The following is a 22,732-nucleotide window of genomic DNA, read 5'->3' as shown; positions in this document are numbered from 1 at the left end:
CTCTTTCTCTTCTTTCTTTCTTTTTTAAGATTTTATTTTTAAGTAATCTTTACACCTAGCGTGGGACTTGAACTCACAACCCTGAGATCAGGAGTTCTCATGCTGTACTGACTGAGCTAGCCAGGTGCCCTTTTGCTGTCATTTCTTGGACATTTTAGGAATTCTTTTGGAATTGTTTTCATAGCCAGTTTATAAAGACAAGAAAACCTGCTTCATTAAGTAGTCACCTGTTTTTTAATCCACTTTGATTTGCCCTTTTATTCACTCGTTGCTCTGAATAACTTTTCCCCCCTTTATTTTGGAATGATTTTTGTTTGTTTTTTTAAGTAGGCTCCATGCGCAGTGTGGGATTCGAACTCACAACCCTAAGATTAAGAATTGCATGCTCTACTGACTGAGTGAGCCAGGTGCCTTGTTTTTCTTCCCTTTAAATTAAATTCATCATCTGTTCACGAAAAATGTGCTACCAGGGAGGATATCTAGAACAATGTGCTATAGACTCTGAAAGTAATTTTGAAAGAATTTTAAACTTGTTCTGAGTAATGGTTGCATTATTGGAATAAATATATATTGACTTGGGGAGTGATTATTTTGAATGGGAGAAAGCTCAGTTGGATGAGTAAGTTCTATTATGTTTGCTTTCAAAAGACATTATTTGGGGAGGGGGTGGGGAAAATAAAAGGCATTATTTTATGTTACATCTCATAATGTAGCTTGATTATTTTCATTTCACAATTGTTTTTTTGTTTGTTCTGTTTTGGTGTAGTTGTCTTTTATTTTATTTTTATTTTTATTTATTTTTTTTTTTAAAGATTTTATTTATTTATTTGACAGAGAGACAGCTAGAGAGGGAACACAAGCAGGGGGAGTGGGAGAGGGAGAAGCAGGCTTCCTGCCGAGCAGGGAGCCCGATGCGGGGCTCGATCCCAGGACCCTGGAATCATGACCTGAGCCGAAGGCAGGCGCCCAACGACCAAGCCACCCAGGCGCCCCGTGTAGTTGTCTTTTAGAGAGAGAGAACTTAGAAGTTATTTTGGAATAAATTTACTGAGCCTTAGGTAAAAATACTTTGCCTTCTTTATTAGTTTGTTTTGTTTAACTGAACTAAGCTATTTTTTTTAAAGCTATTGTTGATGGCATGCCCAGTTTAAAATTCTTCTCCCATGTTTACACTCTTGTTTTCTTTGGCCCAACATATCACCTTACGTGTTAACTTTGATTTCCTATGAGTATTAATATATGATAATACTAATCAGTACTTTCATACCAAAAGAGCAGTGCTTTTGGTAGAACGATTTTCTCATCAAGACTGTAAGATTGGGGCGCCTGGGTGACTCATTCGGTTAAGCGTCTGCCTTTGGCTTAGGTCATGATCCCGGGGTCTTAGGATGGAGCCCCACATTGGGCTCCCTGCTCAGTGGGGAGCCTGCTTCTCCCTCTCTCCACCCCCCGCTTGTGCTCTTTCTACCCCCCTGGTTGTGCTGTCTCTCCCTAACTCTCTCTCAAATAAATAAAATCTTAAAAAAAAAAAGACTGTAAAATTGACAGCATTAATATAGTTAGAAGATTTCTGAGCAATACTTAATTTGGAAGGCTCTTATTATAACTGCTTATAAAAGACAGTTCTAGTATGGCATTGCCCTCTAAGTGGGAAGGATATTTAAGCAGTAGTTAAAAGATCACCCAAACTAGTTAATAATTTTGTATGTGCATGTATATGATAACTTGTGTATAATTGTGCTATTTCGATATTCTATGAAAGATGTGTTTAAAAACTTTTGATCTGATAAAAGTTATTAAATTGGAAGAGAAAAGATTAGGAAAGATAAATGAAACAAGAATCCAAAATACTGGGGCGCCTGGGTGGCTCAGTCACTCTTTTAAGTGTTTGCCTTTGGTTCAGATCATGATCCCAGGGTCCTGGGATTGAGCTCTGCATAGGGCTCCCTGCTGAGCAGGGAGCCTGCTTCTCCCTCTGCCTGTCCCTTCCCCCGCTTGTGCCTGTGCTCTCTGTCAAATAAATAAGATCTTAAAAAAAAAAATCCAAAATACTGATAATTGTTAAAGCTTGGGTGATAGTTTTAAAGCACCTCATTTAATATTCTCTGTATTTTTGTGTATGATTAAAAAATATTCTTGGGGTACCTGGGTGGCTCGTTAAGTGTCTGTCTTCGGCTCCGGTCATAATCCCAGAGTCCTGGGATCGAGCCCCGCATTGGGCTCCCTGCTCAACGGGAAGCCTGCTTCTCCCTCTCCCACTCCCCCTGCTTGCGTTCCCTCTCTTGCTGTGTCTCTCTCTGTCAGATGGATAAATAAAATCTTAAAAAAATATATTCTTAATAAAGTTAAATTAAAAAACTAGATAGAGGGGGTTCCTGACTGGCTCAGTTGATAGAGTCTGCAACTCTTGATCTCAGGGTTGTGAGTTCAAGCCCCACGTTGGAAGTGGAGCCTACTTTAAAAAACAACAAAACTCGATAGAGGAAACTGACAAAACGCCAATGAAGTGATTTTTTTAAAAAGGCATTTAAATGTAAAGATTTTTTATTCTTCATTTTCATTTGAGGTATCTTTATTTTTAGGTATTCTTACTGCTTTTTCTTAAACTTAAGGATTTCTTATACTAACAAGCTCAGAAAACGAAGGACTGTTTCTACAAACCAAGCATGCTTTTGAGGTGGTCTGTGTTAGGAAAGAATTTTAAAAGAAATAATACTCCAGTGCATTATATTACTTGTGAATAAAAGCTTTTTATATTAGTTGAGATAAATACCCTCAAGACTATCATTTTTAGATATATATTTATATTTTATATATATTTTATATATTAGCTATATATTACTTTTAGGCATCCCTATTATACATATATGGGTCTGCACTTAATTTCCAAGCTTTGATTCCTTTTATGTCATTTCAGCCTCCCACTTAGGGTTTTCACTGATTTTAAATTCATCTCTCTGAATTGCAATAATATGTGGTTGGTTCCTAGATCATTAGGAAATTTAAAAGATTGCTTAATAAAATCCAATTCCATCTCCTCCATTACAAGGTGAGTGATAGAAATAATCACTTATCAGTGTTTATGATCTTTTCATTACCAGTCATAAAAGCATTCAAATGTAAACCAGATTATTTTTTGGAATAAGTGTCATGTACTAGTTACATTAGGAAAATTACTTAAAATCTTATTTTTTAAAAAAACATTGCCTGCTATTTTCAACAAGGATGAAGTTGTTTTAAGAGTCTTAACATCAGGGGTACCTGGGTGGCTCAGTCGTTAAGCATTTGCCTTTGGCTCAGGTCATGATCCCAGGGTCCTGGGATCGAGCCCTGCATCGGGCTCCCTGCTCTGTGGGAAGCCTGCTTCTCCCTCTCCCACTCCCCCTGCTTGTGTTCCCTCTCTACCTGTGTCTCTCTCTGTCAAATAAATAAATAAAAATCTTAAAAAAAAAAAAAAGTCTTAACATCAACTACATTGGAATTAAAATTTTTTAAAAATTTAAGGGGTGCCTGGGTGACTCAGTCGGTTAAGATCCAACTCTTGATTATGGCTCAGGTCTTGATCTCAGGGTGGTGAGATTGAGCCCCACAATGGGCTCAGCATGGAGTCTGCTGGATATTCTCTCTCCCTCTGCCCCTCCCCTGTTTGTGCGCGGGCACCCTCTCTCTCAAATAATAAATCTTTAAAAAAATTTTTTTAATTTAAAAAGAGTAACATAATAATTACTTTTGATCCATCATCTTTTTTCTGCATGTACATTCTCTGAATGTTTGCTTTATTCTGGAGTCAAGCTGTATAATGAAGAATTAAGGTTAAACCCTGTGTATAAAATCCTGCTAGGTCAGGGAACTCTAATAGTGGGGGTTACCTAGGCAGATCATGAGATGATTCTTATTCTTTCAATCTTTGGGAACATTTGTTTGGTTTGACAGTCATACGAAGGAATCAAATTCAGGTAATTACAGTTGTTCTGTCCTAATTGTTATGGCACTGTGGTAGGGGACCACATTAAGTGCATAAAGATTCCTTTATTTCCTAAGTTTTTTTTTATCCACCTTCTCAATTTTTCTTTGAGATGAATAGAATAACAGGATTATCTAGGATACTCTGTGGTTATTGAAGAATGAATTTACTTCCATCTGGATTTACAATTCAGTAAGTACGTAAATTCTGTTTACTTCGAGACTCTGAGGAGGATAGTCAAAACATTTCAATTAGATGCAAAAACTTATGTGGAAGTATATGACCTAAAGTCTATGCTAGACTTTGCACACTGGTGGCCCACGGACCCAGTTCAGACCACAGACGATAGTTGGCTCAAATAGAGTTTGTTGGTTTTTTAAATTGAGTTAAAAATTGAGAGCTAGAAGTAAAAATTTAGGCTGGCTGTTACCACACAATTGGCAACATTTGGCTCTAGTTCCCATAGGGTAGCTGAGTATGAGTAGCTAAGTAGCTACTTCCCCCTTTAGGCAAGACATGCACCAATGCTTAGCCCATTTTGCATAATAATTGGACACTGATAGAGATGTTTGGAACATATTACCTGAATCTGAATCTCAGAAAGTCTGTCTGGTGAACTTTAAAGTACCTTGAGATATTGGCTATAAAAATGAACTATCTGTTTAAGGTTGAATAAATCATACATAGTTTTTAAGAAGATTTCCTGGGCTGGGTTAATTGGCCCTTTTTCTGTTCCTCTGTACCTCTCTAGTCACATTATGGAATTGATCCTCTAAAATTTATTATAAATATCTAATTGTATATCCCTGTAGTACCCTTTGAGCTCCTTCAAGCCACTGACCATGGGTTGTTTTTTGTTCTTAGCATCTAGTAGCTGGTACACAGTAGGCATCCAAGTGTTTGTTACTTTACTGTAACTTTAGTACAGGCGTTTTTGTTTTAGTAAAAGCATTTGAGTGTGATGATCTGTTCTTATTTTGGTGAAAAAAATTACATAATAGCTGTTTGAATTTTAAAATTACAGGCAGCTCCTTTGGTTAAGGAGGATTTTTAAAGTTGTCTCAAATTTTCAGTTTTTCTGTTTTGAATCGAAAACCGTACTTTCTGAATGGAAACTACATGTATCATGGTGAGCACTGCGTAATATATCTGTTGTGCACCTGACACTAATATAACATTGTATGTTTTTTCATTTTATTTTAAAATAGTAATAATTTTTTAAACAAATCTCTTGCTTACCATTTAATTTTGCTTTTGCAGTGAACTGAAATTGGCAGTCTTCCAAATTCCCCTTATTTATTTATTTACATTCTTTAACCGTTTGAGAGTTGGTTTTATTTTATATTACTAAAAGTGTTGCATGGCATCTAGCTTTTGTATTTTAAGTAAATTAAAATTAAGATCGTTTTTAGAAATCCTCAATATCTTTTTAGGATCATTTGTGATCTCTTGGATTAGAGATAGAAGTTTTTACTATGTGTTATTGTGTTAGGGTTTTCAAATAGTTTTGAAAAGTGGGAAAAGTCCTCTGCTGCTTATATGAGAATTGTAAAGTTTATTTAAAATCTCCTTAATGAAAATGTGAATCAGTTTGCCTTTTCTGGTTATAGTCTCAGAGAACCAACACTGCATAACCTAAATAGAGAAGGTTGATGTTAATCACATTCACAGCATAAAAACAAGCTATTCTTGGGTGGTTGGGTTGGATATTTGTTTTTCATAATGATTGGTGGTGGTGGTTTTTCCTAGTTGTAATGTTTTAGGACTTTTAGATATTATATTTGGCCATTTTTGCTCTTTTATTTAATGCCATCTTCCTTTCACAAAAAAGTTTGAGGAGTCAAACCATATGTTTTTAAAAACCTAAATGTCTCTAGGGAAAATGACTCCCTATAAAGTTAAACATAGTGCATATCTTAAAAGTGTCAATACCTTATATGTATCTTCAAGTCAGTTATTTTACTAGACTAGGTAGTTTCTCTGACTATAATAGTAAGACCCTGCTTACTGAGGGCAAATACCACTGATAGAATCAAAATAAAGTTTTGCTTCTATTCCACATTTAGACATCTGGTTAGATTTTTAGCAGCGTGAAGTTGGTTCTTGTCTGTAACAAGATGACAAATTTAGGTGTTGGAAGGGTAGAAAATTAGGTAGTTAGGAACATGGGTGCTTAACAGCAAGATGAGACTGCTCTGGTTTATTCTTGTATCCTTATTTAGCCTGTTTCACTTACTGTAGTTCAATTTTAAATATTGTTTACCAGCTACATTCAGTTTCTGTCATATAAACCTGAAATGTGCTAGAGAAAATAAACTAAGACAAAATAAATTTATTTTTCTGTTTATCTTTTAACTTAATATTTCAGGATCAGACTTGGCTTGTATTCCAGGCTCAGGGTGTCAGAATATTTAAATAATGCACAACACTTAGGCTTATCTTCAGTACCCTTGTTTTGTTACGGCCATTTAGACAAATTTTAGTGATGGTCAGAGGCTTCTAAATAGGAGGGCAGTAACTCCTGTAAATACCAATATCCAAATGGTGTCTCTCTGTTCCAGCCCATCGCAACAGTTTTAAAACCAGTTTTTGTTTTTGTTTTTGTTTTGTTTTGTTGCTTTGTTTTGTTTTTTAACAGGAGAGCCAGTGTAACTCCTTCAAGACTGGAGTGACACTCTGCATCTGCATCTGCCTCATGTGAGTTCTCATTTTGGCAGCAACACTCTGCTAGGCTGGAACCTCTGTAGAGGTTTGCCCTTCCTTTTTCTAAAATCTATAAACTACTATACACAGTGTGTCTTGGTGGCAAAGGTAACAAGTGCATGAGAATTTTAGACTTCCCTGCAGAAAGATTCTGGCTCATTTCAGAGACGGTCTCCTCTAACATAGGTTCTATCTTGTATGCACATTTCTCAAAACAGAGCCTGTAACTTTCATCCCCACAACACATAGTTGATATTTTTTGGAGAACTGTGTTTTCCTTACAGATTATGGAGTAAAGAATATCTTTAAGTGCTCTCAGTAGCTTCAGCTTTCAAAGCTTTGGTGGTTCTCTTTATAGTCTAGTTACGTAACCCGAGAACGCTGTGTACTGCTCTGGTGGCTGAAGCACTCCTCTTTTTTGGACTCTGGCCCTTGAAATAACTTCTTCCTTTGTCTTTGAACATTGGGTAAATTAGGTTAGGCCTGAGGACTTTTTTGAAGAAGAAATAAGCAGTGAATGTGTGAGGTTATGCTTACTCTGAACCTATTTTGGCTGTGTTTTGGAAAGTCAGTTGTAAGAATTGAGCTTGAAGTTATCATTTACTTGCCAGTTTTGCAAGAGAAATTGAAATTAGAGCCTTTGCAGCTGTGGAGAGGCCTAGAGCCATACAGTCGGAGGTGATGCATATGGTTCCCCACAGGTATCAAGGCTGACTTTGAAGGGCCTGGTAATTAAAAAAAGGAATTTTGCTTTTATTTATTTATTTTTCAAGGAATGGTGATACTTTGTAGGCTTTGGGACTAGTCATTTTTGCTACCAGGTCAGAACAAAGTGTGACTATTCAGTTCATTCCCAAGAGACACTTAGAACAAAACATCTAAACTTGTGATCTGTGCAGCTACGGTTCTGCTTCTCCAGCCCTGCTTGTACTGTATAGTGCTCTAGCGGATGACTTAATGACCTGGGAATGCGTGTTACTGAAATGATTATCCGGGAAGCTTATGAGAAAATGTCAATAGCTTGTAGGTCTAACTGATTAATATAGAGCTTAGTGAAATAGATAGTGTTGTCAAAGTGGAACTTGAACTCTCTTTGCTAAATCCATTCCCACCTGTGACTAGAGCAGTTTATTTTGGACTAGGTGAAAGAAACTGGAGGGAGGGTAGTGTGTTTCCACACCTAGGCTTAAGTTTTGGTGGCCTATGTAATCTAGACATTCATTTTTAACAGTGGTAGTATATCCCTCCACAAAGAGCTTTGGATGAGACTCAGGGAGCCCTAAATTCTGGTTTAAGTTTACATTTGTACTTGCTATGTAACTTCAGGTCAGCAAATGGGGAAAATACATTGTATTTTTAGAAAGTACCCTAAACTCTTTGGGTAAAAAGAAATTTAAAGTATTTATTTCTGTAGGTGGAATTTAGAAAGTCACTTCAGTTGAACACTTGGGAAGTTCTGTCCTGGAATAAAGATAAATGTGGCAAGTGTATAGTGTTTTATTTTCTGCTGTTTTAGGGTTTGTGCTGGCAAAATGGGGATTAGATTTGGGTTTCAATCCAAAATGTCTCAAAAACACAGGTTTTAATCACCATTACTCCATCACTATAATTACCTGATCTCTAACTAGGGAAAATGGCTCATTTAGGGGTGAGCTTGGGTGGGGCTGATTAAGGTTTGTTTGGGTTTTTTTACTCCCATTCTTAAGGTGTATCCAGCAAATTATTCTTCTGAAAAAAATTAATAATTGAGAATATTTTGTATGGGCCAAATACTGTAAGAATGAATGTCAGTGGATTATCCAAATTGTTTAACTATACTGGAATTTTATTTCATTAAATATTGTTTGAAATAAGTGGGTCTTTGTTAGGATTGAGAAAGTTTTTGTTTTATGGAAATTTTGTTAAAAGAGATTTACTCTCAGTTGGAGTGGAAGCAAAGTGTTGGGTGAGAGAGATTATTTTATATTCTCAGAATAATTCAGATTGACACCAGTCAATACTACTTTCCTGGTTTTATTATAATACACCAGCTCTTATTCTTTTAGTATGTATGAACATACAAGCACTTCCTTTACCACAGTGTACATCATTTAGATTTAAGAACTCCACACTCTTGGATTCCAAAAGGGGTTTTTTTGTTTGTTTGGGTTTTTTTTTTTTTGGTGGGAGAGGGTGATGATGGGTATGGAATTGAACAGAGAAAATATATAGCTGGTTTTGAGAATATTAGTGTAGCATTAGCATTAGATTATTTTTACCCCTGAGATGACAAAGAAATGACAGCTACTTTTGGCGTTGTTCTGAGGAGATGAGACTCAAGTGCCTCATTCTCCTAAAGGGCCTTAAAAATTTTAGGCTTTTTAAATACGACAAATATTTATTAAAAGATTCTGAAAGCTCACCCTGCTTTTTTAACATTACAACTTAATTTAAAAATAACAGATATATACATTAATATGTTACAAGTTGTAAAAGTACAGAAGATACACGAAAGTATACTTCCTTCCCCATCTCTTAGCTACTCAGGTCCCTTCTGTGGAGGTGACCAGTATTATTGGTTTCTTTTATGTAGTTCCAGAAATATTCTAAAAGATGGCTTTTGGCAAGGAAAAGTTGAATAGTACTCATTAACATATTAGCACTAATTTGGGTTGGCAGACTAATTGCAGTGAAAAATCAGTTTGAGCCATAGACTATTAATTGTGGATAGAAGAACAGTAATATAACAACAACAACAACTGCATTATTGTGAGATAAAAATGAATGGATTTTTTTTGCCTCATTTGGCATTTAGCAAGATTGAAGGTCTTTTTATTTTTTATTTGTCTTTTTAATACAGCTCACCCACTCCTAGAGACTGAATGAAAGATGCTTATTACCTAAATATTGCATTTGGAGGAAACCTATTTAAAGGAGCAACATTTTCTTTATGCTGAACTGCAGTGATGATTCTAAAAAGTTTTTTTATTACAGAATATTTCAAAGATACATAATAGTAGAAAGAAACCCCCATATTAAAAAATCCATTTTATTTCACCTGTAACAAACTCAGTAGGCTTTTTTGGTAGGTAAGGATATATATATATTTTATACATACACTTGCATATACCCATCCTTCTATAATCACATCTCATAAAATGAGTCCTAATTCTTTTTTAAATGTGTATTTCCAGTTTTATTCAGAAATAATTGAAATATATCACTGTATAAGTTTAAGGCATACAAAAAAATAAGGCATACAGCATGGTGGTTTGACTTACATATATTGGAAAATGATTACCATAATAGCTTTGGCTAACATCCATCTTTTGATATACGTAAAATAAAAAGAAAAGAAAGAATAAAGGGAAAAAAATTTTTTTTCTCCTTGTGATGAGAACTCTTAGGATTTACTCTCTTAACATTCCTGAGTGGTGTTAGCTAAAGTCCTCATATTGTCCATTACATCCCTAGTACTTATTTATCTTATAACTGAAGTTTGTACCTTTTGATCACCTTCCTCCAATTCTCCCTCTCCCTACCCCCAGTCATAATTCTTTAATATCTAATTCCCGGTACACATCCAGATTTTCCTAATTGTCCCAGACATGTCTTTTTATGGTTGATATTGCAGCAATAACTTAAAATGCAAATTTGATGGCTTTATATTATTGTTAGCGCTGATAAGAAAACAAGTTAATCCTGATAAATAGAATTATATGCTGATTGGAGAAGGAGTATAAAGCAACTACCAAGCCAAATAGGGATTGTAAAAATTGGTTTTTTTTTAAAAGCTCATTTTGAAGGATTCCTACACCAATTGTACACATCAGTGAAGCCTTCAACATATATAGACCTCTCTACCTGGTTAATATCACAGCTGTGCATAGTTCCTTTTTCTGCCTTGAGATTGTGGGCATGAAAGAACAGATAAAGGGAAAAATGTTAAGTTTTCCTAAGAAATGAAAGAATTATTCTGAAATGTCTGATAATTCTTGTTGCTCTTGCTCCTATGAAAATATGACCTGTTTCCACAGACTAACAGTTGAGTTCTGTGGCTATTTGGGGCACTACAAAACATGGAGTTTGAGGGACGAGAAGAAAATGGCATATTTAGGAAGAGGGAAGAGTTGGGAAAGAGTAGAAATTCACTCATTTGTCCTTATTTTCAGTGACTGTTATTATAATGAGAACCTCTTCTTTGTACAGTGTACAAGTCCCCGGAGTATGAGTCCCTTGGCTTTGAGCTAACTGTGGAGAGATTAGTTTCTATTGGCTACCCTCAGGAACTGCTCAGCTTTGCTTATGATTCTGCATTCCCTACCAGGTAATTTTTCAAGATTTTTTTGGATTAAAATCCTTCCCTCTATCCCCCAAATTAATAATTCCAAATGTATCTCTGACCATGCCCACCCTCAAAGAAAAGAACCAAAAAAGATTCTTTGGTTTGTTTCTGGTTGTTTTTTTGGTTGATGTTGATTCTAAAATTACCATGGACTTTTCACGTATACCGTATCTTTTCTCTTCTTGAATTGAGCTTAGTTATTGTTACTGAAGATCTATTTATGGGAAAGAAGAAAGATGATTAAAACTGATGGGCAGTAATCACAGATACTCCTACCTTTTGCTCTTGGAGAGCAGTTACCTGCTTTACTAATACACTTCACTTGGTCATCAGGAGCCCTCTTGGCAGTTTGCATTTTTGGATTTGATAGGGAAGATTTAAGATTAAGAAAATGGTATTTGAGATGCCATCATTATATGTCCCATATATAGCATCTATTAGAGGAAAATATAAGCCAGCTCATTGTCCAAGGAAATTAAAAGACTCTTTTAGAATGGAACCACTGTATTAAGAGGAATTATAGTTCATACCTTGTTTAAGCTCTTACTCCTTACAGAAAACAGTTGTGATTATTTAGACAGAGTAAATACTTTTTATTTGCTCTGGGTTTAGTTTTTAAGATTTTATTCACTCCAGCCTCCAGGATTATATTGTTTGGGGATATGCTTGAGTTGTCATAAAGCTTGAATAAGATGGCACTGGTTTATCATGACTAAGTAATAATACTACATCAGATTGTTGCCTGTATTTTTATATTACTGTTGATGTCTTCATTTTCACATAGGGGACTTGTTTTTGATACACTATATGGAAATCTTTTGAAAGTTGATGCCTATGGAAACCTTTTGGTCTGTGCACATGGATTTAACTTCATAAGAGGGTGAGTACATAGAACCTTTAGCCTCTTTCTAGTGTTTTTATAGTGAAACAATATGAAGATCACCTGTCTCCCCAGATGTAATATACTTTCCTGTTCCCTCATCATTTTTTTTTTTAAAGATTTTATTTATTTATTTGAGAGAGAGAGAATGAGAGAGAGAAAGCACATGAGAGGGGGGAGGGTCAGAGGGAGAAGCAGACTCCCCGCCGAGCAGGGAGCCCGATGCGGGACTCGATCCCGGGACTCCAGGATCATGACCTGAGCCGAAGGCAGTGGCTTAACCAACTGAGCCACCCAGGCGCCCCTTGTTCCCTCATCATTAAAGAGCAATTCTTTGCATAAGGATACTTAACAATTATTTATCAGGCAGTTAGGACCCAAACTGACTTATAAATATAGTTAGCATTTGCATTTTGTGTAAATTAAGTGGTTTCTAATTATACAGCATCCAACAAAGCTAATCTTGAAACTTGCCCAAAAAGAACTGTAGTAGCTTTGACTTATTTGAAATTCTAAGATTTTTATTTTCTCCTTTTTAATACAGTTCTCAGGTAGCTGCTCAGAAGAGGTATGTATATAAAAGTGCTTTGAAAAATTTGAAACTACAACAGTGTAAATGCTAAGATTTTTAATAGCTAACGTATTATTTTTTAATCTAATGAATAGCTTCAGATATTTGGTCATGTGATTAAAATTTTTAAAAACATGGGTTAAAAATGAATAAGGATGATAATATTTAAAACAAGTAAGAGTAAGCTTTATTTCAATAATCAGAATATTTCCACTATTCTCACTAATTTGGACTTTCCACCCTAGTAAACAGCAGATAAAATTTGGTGTCTACTGCTTTGGTGAAACATCCCAATTTTTTCTTTAAAAATCACAATACCACAATTTGATACTTTCTGTCGTCGTGGCTTTACAGTTGTACATTTTCTCCACTATTCACTACCTAATTTACTACTGACACTGCATTAGGGATGGAGCAACTCTTTTTTTTTTTTCTTAAAGATTTTATTTATTTATTTGACAGAGAGAGAGACACAGCGAGAGAGGGAACACAAGCAGGGGGACTGGGAGAGGGAGCAACAGGCTTCCCGCGGAGCAGGATGCGGGACTCGATCCCAGGACCCTGGGATCATGACCTGAGCCGAAGGCAGATGCTTAACGACTGAGCCACCCAGGAGCCCCAGGGACGGAGCAACTCTTAAAACCAAAATAGATTATGTGTCAGTCTCTCATAACTCTTCTATATGTTATTCTCAAAGGCAAAGTAGTGAAAACCACATGGTCCACATTGAAACTTTTAAAGAGACAGTATCTTTTTGGTAAATACTTTTTGTGGTAAGCACAAACTAACTGTACCAGAGTATCCTTTAAATCTGAGGTCACAGCAATGCCCTATTTGGAAGTGAAGCATCTGATATAAGACTTTCCAGCTCGAAGATTTCCAAGTATACATAGAACAGTGTGAAGTAAATACCCCATCTTGACACATCTGGGCAGGCCTGTGATTATATCTGCCTTTCTTTCACTGTTCCTCTCATGAGGGAGGGGTTTGTTCAAGATTCATGAATATCAGGAGACAGGATTAGAATGTAAAGCTATTGCAGATAATGCTAGCAACCTAAGCTATTTTATATGTGGATATTGTACCATAACTCAAAATTCCAATGAAGATAAACCGAGGTTCTATTTATTAATGTCTGAAAAGGGGTTTTTGTGTTATGGGGAAGGGGTAGTTCTAGAAGAAAAGGAAGGGAAGTTCTATAAATTAGTACTGCAATTAGATTTACTAACTCAGGATCCACAGACCTTCTTTCTTTCCTCAAATAAACCAATAAAGTTTCCAAATAGCTCCTTTGGAAGTACATTTAGTAGTGTTTAAAAAATAAGCCATTTACGGGTAATGCAGAATCATTCAGACAACACATGCTGTACAGTCTTCAGAGTCAAAAGGAAAAGCCTGTGGAAAACGAGAGATTGAAGATGGAGGGAGAGGGAAAGTGAGCTATTGAAGCAATACTGGTGGACAAGGCTGGAAGGGAGGTTAGGGCCACATCAGGCATAACCTTACGTGCCTTGCCAGTGAGTTGGGGCCTCTTTTTTGGACAATGGCAAAGACCTTTAAAGTTTAAGAGTAGGATAATATTGAGATCAAATCTTTATTCTGCAAGTCACAGAAAGTTAGCAGTATTCTGTACTGTTACTGTTTTCCTCCCAACTTCCAAGTCTAGCATTCCTTCCTTCTTAATTTTTATTTTAAATATATGCTAGCCTGATTTGACTTTTTTTTTTTCAGATTTTATTTATTTATTTGACAGAGAGAGACACAGTGAGAGAGGGAACACAAGCAGGGGGAGTAGGAGAGGGAGAAGCAGACTCCCTGCTGAGCAAGGAGCCCGATGCGGGGCTCAATCCCAGGACCCCAAGATCATGACCTGAGCTGAAGGCAGACGCTCAACGACTGAGCCACCCAGGCGCCCCTAGCCTTATTTGGCTCTTAATTTAAACAAAATGTCATTGCTAACTAAATTTGTAAGTCAGTTTGGTTCTAATTGCCTAATAACTGTTAACTATCCTTATGTAAAAGAATTACTCTTTAACAATGAGGGAATAGGAAAGTCTATCTAAGGAGACAGTGTCATCTTACTAAACCTGACTGAGGAAAGCACATCATTACTATTCCCTTCCACCTTAATCTTCATTACAGAAAACCTTAGAAGGCTAGAAAATGAGATATTCTACGTAGTTATTCCTTATTGGGAACTCTTATTTCAGAAGGTGACTAAGACCGGGAGCTAATATGATTTTCTATTCCTAACTAGAGTCTATGCCATTGGTAGTTAACAGACCCAAGTAGGAATTTACCCAGATTACTCTGATATGAACTTTAAATTTGATGTCCTTTATTTAGAGTACTTAATCTCTGTATATTCATTGTGAGAACTGTGCATTTTAAAAATATTTTTAAGCACGCTCTACACCCAGTATGGGGCTCAAACTCACAACCCCAAGATCCAGAGTCGCACGCTCCACCTATTGAACCAGCCAGGCGCCCTGAGAATTGTGCCTTTTTATATTTTAGTTTTTCTTCTTTTGGGTTTCTCTGTACTATTTTTATTAATTCTATCCCCTTCCTCTTCTTGGAGTGTTTCATTTCACTCTCCAGGGTTCTTGGGCATCTCTAACAACTTTTATCTGTTTTGCTGGTTTTCCTTTTAACCCTAAATGTCCTCCATGGGTCTGTTCTGTCTTCTTTTTTTCCTCTGAACTGCAAGTGGCCTCATCTACTGTAACAGTCTTCATGACTTCATCTGTTACCTGTGTGTAGATGACCCCATTTCTCTCTGAAGTCTGAATCTCTGTTTTAAGTTCTTGACCTTTATTACTAATTGCCTATAAAAATCTGTTTACTTTGAACTTAATGTATCCAAAATAGAATTCCTCTTAGATCTACTTCTTATCCAGTTTTCATATTGCTATTAAGGGTACCACCACCCTCTCAGGGACACCTTCATGTGAGCATCATCATCTTTGACTCTCATGTCCCTCATCTGCCACAGCCAGTCAGTTGCCTGGTCTTGGCCTTGGCAGTCTCTCATGATTAACGCTTCCCTTTAATTTCCTGTGCCACCACTCTAGGACAGACCCCACCTGCTCTCATCTGGAAGACTACAATAACCACTTAACTGATTTCCCAGTCCTTTGTGTCAGTTAGCTTTTACTGCATAATAAATTACTTCAAAACTTAGTGGCTTAAAACAGTGACCATTTTATTTAGCTCCAAATTCTGAGAGTCATCTGGGCAGTTCTGGGGTTGTTCTGCTGGTCTGGCATGGCCTCACTCACATGTCTGGCATTTGGCAGCCTGTGGCTGGCCTCATTTCTGTATGTAGTCTTTTATCTTCCAGCAGGTTATGTCACTCATTCACTCAGTAGTCTCAGAGGTGCAGTGCAGCAAGAGTAGGCAAGCCCCAATATGCAAGTGTTTTCTAAGCCTCTGCTTGGATACCTAGTTGCTGCTACTCAAGCCTATATTTGAGGATGGAGAAATAGACTGAGCCTCTTAATCAGAGGAAATACAAAGTCACACATTACAATGCGTAGGGAGAATTTGTAGCCATTTTTGCAACATAATCACATTTCTTTCTTCTTTTTATCCTAAAACTGTTACTAGTTGCATATTTTTATAATTCAGCTCTGATAGTTTTATACCTTTGCTTAAAAACCGTCAGTGGCAAAAACCAACCAAACACAAACAAAAAAACCCAAAAAAATCCCGTTGCCCCTGAATGAAAAATAACAATAGCATGATCTGCCTCAATTCATCTTTCTAGCTTTATTTTCCTCTGCTCCCCTCACTCTTCTCCAGTTGGACTAGTATTTGAATTGGTCTACCGAGCCTTTAAGGACCAGCTCCTATGCCCCCTTTTTCATGAATCCTTGCTAGATTTCCCTTTCCTCACTCCCACATTCACTTTTTTTCTACCCCTTTAGTTGAAATGGTCCCCTCTTCCTCCATTTTCTCATAGCTCTCTGCACCTCTCTTGAGGCAGTTGTGATTTTTTTTTTTAACCTGGTGATAATTGTTTGTGTATGTGACTCACCTCCCTTACCAGACTGAGAACTTTTTAAGGGCTGGAACCTGAGCTTGTTTATCTTCGTAGCTACTCATGTGTAATATTTAGAACCCTTCCTTGAATGTAGCCACCAACATATTTGAATGAATTTTTAAATGATGAAATTTCTGATAGCTATTACAGTGTTCATTTCTTGAATATCAGTTAATTTAAAGTTTTTTCTTTCAGACCAGAAACTAGAGAGCAGTATCCAAATAAATTTATCCAACGAGATGACACTGAAAGATTTTACATTCTGAACACACTATTCAATCTACCAGGTAGACTCATTCTGTGCTTATTTATTACGGATGCTTTCCCTTCTTTTCATGATCATTTGTCTTTGCTCAAGGGAGATAATGAAATAAGTTTGAATTATCTCACTTACAGCTTATGAATATCTATTCTTCATTTTTCAGAGACCTACCTGTTGGCCTGCCTTGTAGATTTTTTTACTAATTGTCCTAGATATACCAGGTATGTATATGGTATAATTTTCTTTTTCCGATTGATTTTTTAAAATTAATGTACAGGGTTTTAGAGAACTGGCCATTGTAGGTCTTTTCTGCTTTTCTGAAGTGAATTTAGTGCTAGTGAGAGATGCCACATTGCCAGCCCGAGAGATGGGACAGCACCAGCAGCTCCATGCAGGCTCTCACCTCCCACTCTCCTTGCCAGTGTGCTGCAGCCATGTTTGGAAGGGACCACTTCTGATTGGCTTCTCCTGGGAATGAAGACGGCCAGCAGAGGTGCTAATTGTGACAACTGAGTGGGAGGTTTGTGTGATGATTATCTGTCCAAGCAGAATTACACTGAAACCCCCAACTCATTTCACAGCAGCTGCCCAGGAGCCATTCAGGTGTGGTAGTTTAGTTTTACTCCCAGGCCCAGCGAGATTTGATTGAGGAGTAAATATGGTTTATCCTCCCTGAAGTAAAATTGTGTTTAAGTCTTGAACAAGTTATCCTCTCCTTTTTTAGGGGGAATTGTATAACCACTGCTGGAAGTTCAGCCATGTGTGTCAGAGTTTGCTGATTTCTTATCCTCTCTAGGCCTTATCTACTTCAAGGCACTGAATCTGGTGGAGCACCAAGTCACTAAGCCAAATAGAAAATAGGCCAAACCTTTGTACCTAGAGACGACGTCAGAAAAGTCAGGATGAAGAGAACCTAAATTACCAATTTTAAGTTTTAAATGTTTCTTTGATGGGAACCTGTTTCTTAAAAGTGATGAATAAAAGAACATGATATTTTTGGAACTGACCTTTTAGCTTCCACTTCAGTATATTATTCTATCACTTTATATTTGTTCACAATTACTATATTCCATTGAACACTATAGTTGTCCGGTGGTCAAAATGGATTTTCACTAGGGAGTAATTATTTTCCTAATTAGCCACAGTGTTTATCCATGTGATAATGGAATCTTTGGGTCCTCGGGCCAGTGTTTGATGTTCATCTTATTTACCCTCTTTTGGATTCCCTGTCATGTTCTTTTCATCTTTGTATAGCTGTGAAACAGGATTTAAAGATGGGGACCTCTTCATGTCTTACCGAAGTATGTTCCAGGATGTAAGAGATGCTGTCGACTGGGTTCATTACAAGGTACCTAGGAGCCTCTGCTTCACCTATTCACTCTGTGGCATGTGTTTTATGGTCTGACGTTTACTTTTCAAGTGCAAATAGAGCAGAATTTTTCCTCTATTTAAAAAAATAAAATAAAAAATGGATTTGCCCCCTAGTGACAGCTCTCTAAAATATTTGTGTTCCTGTCTTTGGCTGTCCTGCTTTCAGAAGTAATGCTGATCTTTCCTTAGTGATAGTGCTTGGCTTCTAGCTTTTATTTCAGTTTATATTTCCCAAACTTAGAAGAGATTTTAGTGTTAAGATTATACTTAACCCTACTCTTTGAGGATGATTATGGGCTGTCTGTTTTTTTCCAAATACCTTCTGCTTGACTAATAACACTAACTAGTTAATATTACATTTACTATAAACTTACTGAATAAAATATGAAATTCCTTTTGGTTTCTAGTTTAAAATAAAAATAGTTTTATATTTTAAATACATTTTGGAGGCAGAGTCGCAGCAAATCTCATCTGCTGCTTTATCATGGCCCTATCTCTAGTTTATCTACTTTTCCATTTTGGTAAATACTTAAATGCATTTGGGTTGATAGTAGACATAATTTTTCTTATAAACTGTTAAAAAACTGATTTTGTTCTTTTTTTTTTCTTCCTCTAGGGCTCCCTTAAGGAAAAGACAGTTGAAAATCTTGAGAAATACGTAGTCAAAGATGTAAGTAAGAAAGGGGAAAATAGATTTGCAAATCATGGAAATGAATAACAAGCCTATTTATAATGAAATGGACAAGGACAATGGACTTTGTGTTGGTATATGTCAAATATAATCACCAGGAATTTTCAGCCAGAACTTAGGTCTTAGTACAGTTTTTCCTGTTTGTTCATAGGCAAGAATATCCAGTATTTCATTTGTCCTTTTAGCTCTAATGATAATAGCAGCTAGAGTAGTTACTGTGTGCACCTCACTAAGTGATTATATGCCATTTTATCTCCATAGAACCCTGAGGGTAGGTATTGTTACCTCTGTTTTATAGGTAAAGAAACTGAGGAACAGAGGTTACATAACTTGCCCAAGTTCATACAGTTAGTAAGGGGTAAGGCCATAGGTCACACCTGAATGTGATCCAAATCATAACCAGAGCACTAGATAATCTAAAAAATGTACATATATGTGACGATTATTTAAATTAAATCAACAGGGAATAATGAGGAAAGCTTTAAAATTCCTTGAAGGATTTTTAAAATCTGTAGTTAATAGAATTTAATTTAGAATAGAATTAATAGAATAGTTTAGTTAATAGAATTGTACCAATGTTAATTTCTTAGTTTTGATCATTGTACTATGGTTATGTAAGATCTGAATATTAAGGGAATCTAGATGAATATATTGAACGTACTATTTCCCCGACTTTTCTGTAAGTCTGGAATTATTTTATTTCTGAAGATTTTATTTATTTGTTTATTTCTATGTGGGAGTGAGTGAGAGAGTGTGCCCACAAGCTGGGGGGAGGAGCAGAGGAGGTGAGAGAGGGTGAGAGAGTCTCGAGCAGACTCTGTGCTGAGCACGGAGCCCTATGTGGGGCTCGATCCTACAACCCTGAGATCACGACCTGAGCTGAAACCAAGAGTCAGCCACTTAACCAACTCAGCCACCCAGGCGCCTCATGTCTGGAATTATTTTATTTTATAGTTTTTAAAATATTTTACTTATTTATTTGTCAGAGAGAGCACAAGCAGGGGGAGTGGCAGGCAGGGGGAGAAACAGGCTCCCCGTTGAGCAGGGAGCCCGATGCAGGGCTCCATCCCAGGCCCCTGGGATCATGACCTGAGCCAAAGGCAGAGATGCTTAAGCGACTGAGCCACCCAAGCGTCCCTGGAATTATTTTAAAATTAAAAAGGAAACATACACAGCTCCAAGATTAGATACTTCTTCCTTTTCTCACAGAGTAAGAACAGAATGCAGTATTTCTTCGAAGTACTTTGGTACAGATTTCTTACTGTTTTCAGTCTTTGTACCTCCTGTTTCCCCTCTACTCCCACTTCCACTCTTGTTTCAAGAGAGAACACTGAGGGGTTCAGGAGAGGTCCAGGAGAATTTGAGTGAAGGAACCTATTTACTGTGAGAGAAGAAAAGCTGCTTTTCTTTCTGGTCACGTCAGGAGTTAGAATTTCCTCAGGTATCTGCAGATGGGTCTGGGCATTTCTAGGTTGCATCCTGCACGTGGCATTTCATTCTGCAAGGTGTTTTATAAAAGTATACTTGGTGAAGCCATATCTTATACTCTCCATGTAGAGTATTTTTTTTTTTTTTTTTTTTTAAAGGTTTTATTTATTTATTTGAGAGAGAGAGAATGAGAGACAGAGAGCATGAGAGGGAGGAGGGTCAGAGGGAGAAGCAGACTCCCCGCCGAGCAGGGATCCCGATGCGGGACTCGATCCCGGGTCTCCAGGACCATGACCTGAGCCGAAGGCAGTCGCTTAACCGACTGAGCCACCCAGGCGCCCCTCCATGTAGAGTATTTTGCTGGTGATGTTTAAAATCAGCTCCTTGGGGCGCATGGGTGGCTCAGTGCTTAAGTGTCTGCCTCTGGCTCAGGTCATGATCCTGGAGTCCTGGGGTCAAACCCCATGTCGGGCTCCCTGCTCCACGGGAAGCCTACTTCTCCTCCTTCCACTGCCCCTGCTTGTGTTCCTGCTCTCGCCATCTCTCTCTGTGAAATAAATAAATAAAATCTTTTAAAAAAAGTAAAATCAGCTCTTCCTGGGGCGCCTGGGTGGCTCAGTCGGTTAAGCGGCTGACTCTTGATTTTGGCTCAGGTCATGATCTCAGGGTTGTGGGATGGAGCTCGGAGGAGTCTACTTGTCCCTCTCCCTCTGCTCCTGCTCATGCATGCGATTGTGCATGTGTTCTAACATAAATAAAATATTTAAAATCAGCTTTTCCTGACCCTTTACATACCTCATTCATATACTTTGAGATTACAAAGTAATTTAAACACTTTCCTGACATGAGGAAGGTAGAGATGTTATTTATTTATTTATTTATTTGGTAATCTCTACACACAGTGTGGGACTCAGACTCACAACCCTGAGATCAAGAGTCGCATGCTCCACTGACTGAGCCAGCCAGGTGCCCCGAGGTGTTTTTAATAAGCATATTTAATAAGCATGTGTATAATTTTATAAATAAACCTATACATTATATATACCATGTATACTACATATATTAATACTTAATTCATGTATAGTGATAATGTAGTCTTTTAAATGTAAAATTCTGAAACCAACCAACCCTTAAAGGGCATCCCCTATTCTTATTCCAGTGGACAAAAGTCCAAGTGTAAGTGAGTATGTATTTGTGTTTTAGTGTTTCACTCATCATCATATTATATTGCAGGGAAAACTGCCTTTGCTTCTGAGCCGAATGAAGGAAGTAGGGAAAGTGTTCCTTGCTACCAACAGTGACTATAAATATACAGATGTAAGTGCTTAATATTCCTATTTGTCTATACAGAGGAGTAATTTTGGCCTAAAGAACTGTGAACATATTGAGGACAGTAGTTTGTTAAGTGAGGGTAGTTTTTTGCTATTTCATTTTGAGAGCAGAGTGAAAAAATATAGCATAAGGGCTACCTCAGAGTGGTTCTCAAATTTTTCTCAATATTTCATTTGACAATTTTCCCTGATTACAGTTGGCTACTTGAAGGTTTTAATTTGGAGGTTATTTAAAACATTTGTGCTGATTAAAATGGCTTCTGCGTCTCTCTGGTGCATCATTTATATAAACTTGAGAAGTCACACATTTATTTATTATAAATGCCCTCCCTGCTGTTGGGAGCCAGACAGCAATAGATGGTGCAAGGATGTTTTGACTCTTAGCCATCAAAATTTACTACCTTATAACTTAAAAAAAAAAATTTTTTTTTTGCCATGGTTAAAGCATGTAGAAAAGCCAATTTAACTCCTTGGCCTCCTCTTACTTTTGCTAAGACAGTTACAGATTTATAGTACTAGCAAGCAGCTCAGTGCTGCCCAGTTCTCTTTATGTAAAATCTTGATTTAGAAATGTGATCTGGAGTAAGCAGTCTTACAAAGCCAACAAATCTAATGGTTCATTGGCTTGGTTAATCTAGGAACAATAGTTAGGAGGCCAAGGTATATTATTCCCATGTGAGTCATTAGTTTTCTCGATGCCCTTACCTCAGATACCATTCCAAATGTATATGTTCCGGTCCTCTAGGAGAGTTGGGTAAGGGTATATGGATGACGTGTACAAAAATATGTCCCAGAAGAAGCCTGTGTCCTACTGAGAATGTCAGCTTTTGTTTGTTTGATGAAGCATTAATTTCTGGCTTCAGCTGTTATGATTTCATAAACTTAGAGGAAACATGAATGTGATGAATCCTATGTTGAAAAAGACGTGTCTTACGAAAAACTTGGGTTTTTTTTGTTTTGTTTTGTTTTTAGGTGCTATATATCTTTTGCAAAAGTAGTATATGGACCTTATGTTGGATTTTTTTTTTTTCCAGAAAATTATGACTTACCTGTTTGATTTCCCGCATGGCCCCAAGGTACTATATATAACTTAATAGACCACTGCTTTTAGTAATAATGAATGCATTTACTCATTCTGGAATATTGAAAGTTAAGGGAATTG

At 37.1% G+C, this 22,732-nt stretch overlaps 1 protein-coding gene across 6 annotated transcripts in view; it reads left to right on the top strand.

Moving 5' to 3' along the window:
- Positions 1-22,732, top strand: part of NT5C2 (5'-nucleotidase, cytosolic II) — a 137,348-nt gene that overhangs the window by 106,914 nt on the left and 7,702 nt on the right. For 4 of the 6 annotated variants that reach the window (XM_021700116.1, XM_021700114.1, XM_021700115.2 and 1 more), the window contains 9 exons: positions 10,856-10,973; positions 11,776-11,871; positions 12,416-12,439; positions 16,683-16,774; positions 16,913-16,970; positions 18,004-18,097; positions 18,737-18,790; positions 21,473-21,556; positions 22,605-22,646. In XM_021700116.1, the coding sequence (XP_021555791.1) occupies positions 10,856-10,973; positions 11,776-11,871; positions 12,416-12,439; positions 16,683-16,774; positions 16,913-16,970; positions 18,004-18,097; positions 18,737-18,790; positions 21,473-21,556; positions 22,605-22,646 (662 nt within the window). Of the gene's footprint in view, positions 1-10,855; positions 10,974-11,775; positions 11,872-12,415; positions 12,440-16,682; positions 16,775-16,912; positions 16,971-17,224; positions 17,270-18,003; positions 18,098-18,736; positions 18,791-21,472; positions 21,557-22,604; positions 22,647-22,732 lie in introns of those variants that run through there. The other 2 variants (XM_021700117.1, XM_021700119.1) reach the window with 2 other exon arrangements.

Source organism: Neomonachus schauinslandi, chromosome 6, assembly GCF_002201575.2.
Source record: "Neomonachus schauinslandi chromosome 6, ASM220157v2, whole genome shotgun sequence".
NCBI classification, from domain to species: Eukaryota; Metazoa; Chordata; class Mammalia; order Carnivora; family Phocidae; genus Neomonachus; species Neomonachus schauinslandi.
Note: the sequence above shows the minus strand (reverse complement) of the source record. Positions and strands in the feature narration are given on the sequence as shown.